Here is a 4,619-nt window from a genome sequence, read left to right on the forward strand (position 1 = left end):
CAGAATTCCCATTCAGCAGAACAGAAGCATGATCTACTCTCAAACTGGGTGTTTCTAACTGCAGCCTCTTCATTTTATGCATTTATAAAGGACACATTTGTTCCCTACAGTCATTAAGCTGTTGTGCAAGGAAAAGAAGATTCCTTTGGCCTGTTTTGTTTGAAAGGGACTATGTAAAGCATCAGCTTCTTATTTCAAAGGGGCTTTGAGCTACAAGGATCACAAATACAAGAGCCACCTAGCTGGTACTATCAAAAGCAGTGCAGTGGCCTGGCTTGCTCTGAGCCTGCTTGTTTCTCACAGGAACACAAAGAGCTGCCCTCCTTGCTGTAACAAAGCTATCACCTGACAAGATGATTCTGAGGGTAAACTGCACTGTTCAAAGAATCACGTCTTGGGATTTGTTTGGGGTTTTTTGAATGTTTGGGGTTTTTTGAATGTTTGTTCTTTTCCCTTTTGAGGAATAGTAAAATGATCAATCTGAGAAGCAAAGAAAAGACTAGTGAAAACTTTAAGGAAGGAAGAGGTTTGCAGCCTTCACCTCTTGGCACGTTCCAAGTCGTCGTTGGCCTGCTCCAGCTCCCTCACATACTTATGCAGCTGATCTTTAATAGCCCGTGTCTGGCTCAGGTCATGCTCTAAACACGACACTTGCTTGTAACTTTGTGTATACTGGTGCTCCAGTTTCTCCTGAAAGAAAAAAGTCGTGAGCTAAACATTAGTCACATACACTCTCCAAGTCAGCAGCAGTGAAATGAGACAAAGGAACATCCTCCCTGCAGTCTCCCTGCAGTCTGCTGATTTGGGATTGCTGGCAATGCAGAGCAGTAAGCGGAGAGGCAGAGGGAACACGTTCTGAGCAGGCGAGCTGGACACAGTGCAAGGTGACAAACACTGCATTGTGCACAGGCATCTCATCACAACAGAGATGAAGCCCTGCATCTGCTCCCCACAGCCTGCACCGACAGCTGCTCTGAAGTCTTAAACGTGTAGGAAGCCAGACAGAAACCCAACTGTGCAGCCTCCCCTCCCTTGACTGTCACTGCCACACTGTCACCAGAAATTGACTGACATCTCCACTAGCAAAACTGAGAGCCACTGAAATGTGTTACAAAACCTGCAGGTCCACAAGCTCATCTGTGAAAGACTGCAAGAATTCACTCCCAACCACACACTCACTGGCTCTGAGGGTACAGAGAGGGGCTTATGGAAAAACTGCTCACCTTATCAAACACACCCTGACCTTCAGCTGTAGCTGGGACTGGATACACGAACAAGTAATTCCATCATAGAATCACAGAATAATAGAATAGTTAGGGTTGGAAAGGACCTTAAGATCATCTAGTTCCAACCCCCCTGCCATAAGCAGGGACACCACACACTAAACTATGTCACCCAAGGGTCTGTCCAGCCTGGCCTTGAACACCTCCAGGGTTGGAGCATTCACAACTTCCTTGGGCAACCTATTCCAGTGCCTCACCACCCTCACTGTGAAGAACTTCTTCCTTATATCTAACCTAAAGTTCCCCTGTTTCACTTCCCCTGGGTAAATTGCTAAGCTTTGCCTTCACTAAAATAACCCAAGAATACAAAACATGATGCTTCTCCAGGATTCCAAAATAAGCAAGAGCTTGCTAACAAAGAGGCATCAATTACAAGTTACCTTCTGCACATGCATATGCTTATGCAATTCCTGGCTCCACAGCTATGGCTGTTCAGAATGAATGAGATTCTCTCTGAAGGATGTGCACAAATCACTCATCTTCAGCTTTTCTTCAAGGTCTCATCAAGCCAAGGAGACCTTCTGGATAGAACAGCTAGTTTGCAAAGAATGACATCGCAGTGCTCTGACATAACCTGCTTGTGTTGCCCTCCTGTTGCTGTGCTAATGTTGTTTGTGTAACTAATACAACTACTGCTTGGCAAAGCCTTGAGAATTCAAACAAACTCCATGACGAAAGTTTCATGATGTGAACAAGAAAAAATCCACCAGAAATTTCCCTGGGAAGTGGCTGGCCTTATTTAGAGCCCCTGCCACAGTGAAGTGTGGATCTTAAACAGACAGCTCCTTTACTTCAGTTGGATATTCAGTGATCAAGAACAGAACAGACAACAAATAGAGATCCAACACATATCTGTAAGAAGCAGCAATGCTATTACATGCAAGACCTACCTTTAATGTTTCCACTTCATACTTCAGTCTTTGGTTATCTGCTTGCAAATCTCTGTTTCTCTGCTCAGCCTGCACTAGCTGTGCCTCCAACTCAGCTTCTAATTCCCTGCTTCCCTCCTGAAATTCAGCCAGCTCTTCACGAGCTTCCTGGAAGCTGTAAGGAGAAGATTTCATCAGTTGAAAAGCATCTCCCAAATTAAAACAACATCCACAGATCTCCTAAAATAATAAACTGAAAGAAACAGGAGTTTTAAAGTAATGAAGTGTCATCCATAGACCTCCGAGGGGAAAAAGAAAGATGGGGAAATGAAGAAATTACATCAAGCTTAGCAATAAAAGGAAATTAATTCTCCTACATCAAACCAAACAGCTACATTAAATGCATGTGTGAATATGCACTTGTCTCAAGGCTATTTACAGGATTCATGGGAGTCTGAAAACCGCTTTGTACTCCATTAGCTTCCACTGCTAAAGCCTTGAGAGAGTCAATGAATTCAGCAAACATTTAACCTCATTTTGGTCAAGACCTGTAAGAGAGAACATCAGTTGCTGGGGGTCTGCAGTACCTGGAAATTGAAGGTTCTTGCAAAGTGTGAAGGTTTGAATCTGGGGTTGCTGAGCCCGTCAGCAGGACCTGCCCCCACCTCCCTGACACCACTGCCAATTAGTAATGGCTAGAAGGAGCCACTCCACATACTTTTCTTATTAATTTCACATCTTTAGCATACATAATAGCTCAGCTCTTAGCAAACAGCCGAGAAAATGAACAAGGCTTTAGGAATCAGCATGTCCACTGGTGTCTGAGACAGAACATTCTTACACCCAAGACTTGGGGTTCTCCACATGGACATGTGCCCAATGCCTTCCCCCCAAAACCAAGCAAAATAACAACTTACACCTTGGGCTTGGGAGAGGCCCAACTGGCTTCACTTCAATGACACCTGAGTAACACTGAATGCAAGGCAAGCTTTGCAAAGAAAATGAACAGGGAGCCTCCAATGCCCCCCACTGCAAAATCAATCCCCAAACAATCCCCACCCCAGAAGCAGCACAGCATCGCACAAGGCAGCAACCTCCCTAGTTGTTTTCCATAGCCTGAAAGCCCTGTGCCCCCTAACAGGTACAGAGCCCTGGTACAGGCTGGACTATGAGGTACAACACACTTCAATAAATTGCAGCAGACACCAAATCAGCCACTTCTCATACCAGTAATTCCACTACAAGAAGCTCAAGGGAACAGTAATCATACACAGCCAGTCCAAAGGCACCTTCCATGATAAAACATCAAGATACTATTTAAGGCAGCACTTTAATTATACAAAGATGCGCATGATGGCGAAAGAGTTCTGCTCTTGCTCAGACATGCTCAAAACACAGCCTAGAGTTCATGGGATGGTAACACTGTGCCAGAAACCCTCAGCTCCCACCAGGCTGGAAATGCAGAGATCTTGTCTAATACCCACTTTGGTGTGGCCTTGGAGAGAATGAGATTAAACAATGCTCTGGGCACTAAGAACCAAATCCAGCCTGTGAATATCCAACAGTACCTTTGTTTGTACTTCAAGGAAAGCTCTTTCCAATATGCAGTTTCCTCCTTTGGACTCGAGAAAGTTGGGATTTCTTCACTGTCCATGATCAATATGACCTGCAGGATACAAACATATAATACACTCAGGATAAAGAGACAGGCTGATCGTCCCCCCCAGACTGCTCCCACACACTGGGCTTCACCAGCACAGCCTTGCTGTCCAGGGCATGCAAGTCTGGCAGTGTCAGCGGGCTGGCTGCAAGCCCAGAGGGGCAGCCCTCTGCAGATCTGCCCATAGGCACTGTGATCTCACCCAGAGCCGGGAGCAGTGCCTGCAGCACCCTCCAACCCCCCCACAAGTGCTGGTTGTGTTTTGTACCTGCCACTGAAGCAGCAGTTCATGCCACTGGCCCACCCAGGACAACAGCAGGTAAGGATAGTAAAAAGTACAGTTATCACAGCTTCCACTTTCATTCCTAAAAGGTTCTTAAAGGGATTTTGCCTCCTGATGCCAGCCCAGCAATGCACACTACAGCTCCTGTCAGAGCTGCAGAGGCAGGTAAGGGAGGAGGACAAACACTCTGAGGTCACCCAATAACACTCTGTTGCAGATTCGAATTCAATTCACTTGTCCCGTGTTCAGGCCCTGCTAATTCCTGCTCCTGTAGAAAACAGGCAGGTAACAGAGTTATCCACATAGTTTTGTTCCCTCTGTCCTCTCAGACATAAGAAAGATCAGTCTCAGTCATAAAATTACATGATCATGTCACAGAATCACAGAATCAGCTGGGTTGGAGAAGACCTTTAAGTTCATCCAGTCCAACCTTTACTCCATCACTGCCAAGGCCACTACTAACCCCTGGCACTGAGGCCTTGGCTACCCGGGGTGTGAACACTTGCAGGGACAGTGACTCCAGC

General features: G+C 45.9%; 1 protein-coding gene across 2 annotated transcripts in view; it reads right to left on the reverse strand.

Moving 5' to 3' along the window:
- The window catches only part of NDEL1 (nudE neurodevelopment protein 1-like 1), a 16,011-nt gene extending 12,191 nt beyond the window's left edge, over window positions 1-3,820 (reverse strand). For both annotated transcript variants that reach the window (XM_010015921.1, XM_010015922.1), the window contains exons 1-3: window positions 3,721-3,820; window positions 2,174-2,327; window positions 542-690 (exon numbers count right to left, since the gene is read on the reverse strand). In XM_010015921.1, coding sequence (XP_010014223.1) covers window positions 542-690; window positions 2,174-2,327; window positions 3,721-3,806 — 389 coding nt within the window. In that variant the 5' untranslated portion in view covers window positions 3,807-3,820. The remainder of the gene's footprint in view (window positions 1-541; window positions 691-2,173; window positions 2,328-3,720) is intronic.
- Between the last annotated feature and the right edge of the window lie 799 nt (window positions 3,821-4,619).

Source organism: Nestor notabilis, unplaced genomic scaffold (assembly GCF_000696875.1).
Source record: "Nestor notabilis isolate BGI_N333 unplaced genomic scaffold, ASM69687v1 scaffold4586, whole genome shotgun sequence".
Classification (NCBI taxonomy): domain Eukaryota; kingdom Metazoa; phylum Chordata; class Aves; order Psittaciformes; family Psittacidae; genus Nestor; species Nestor notabilis.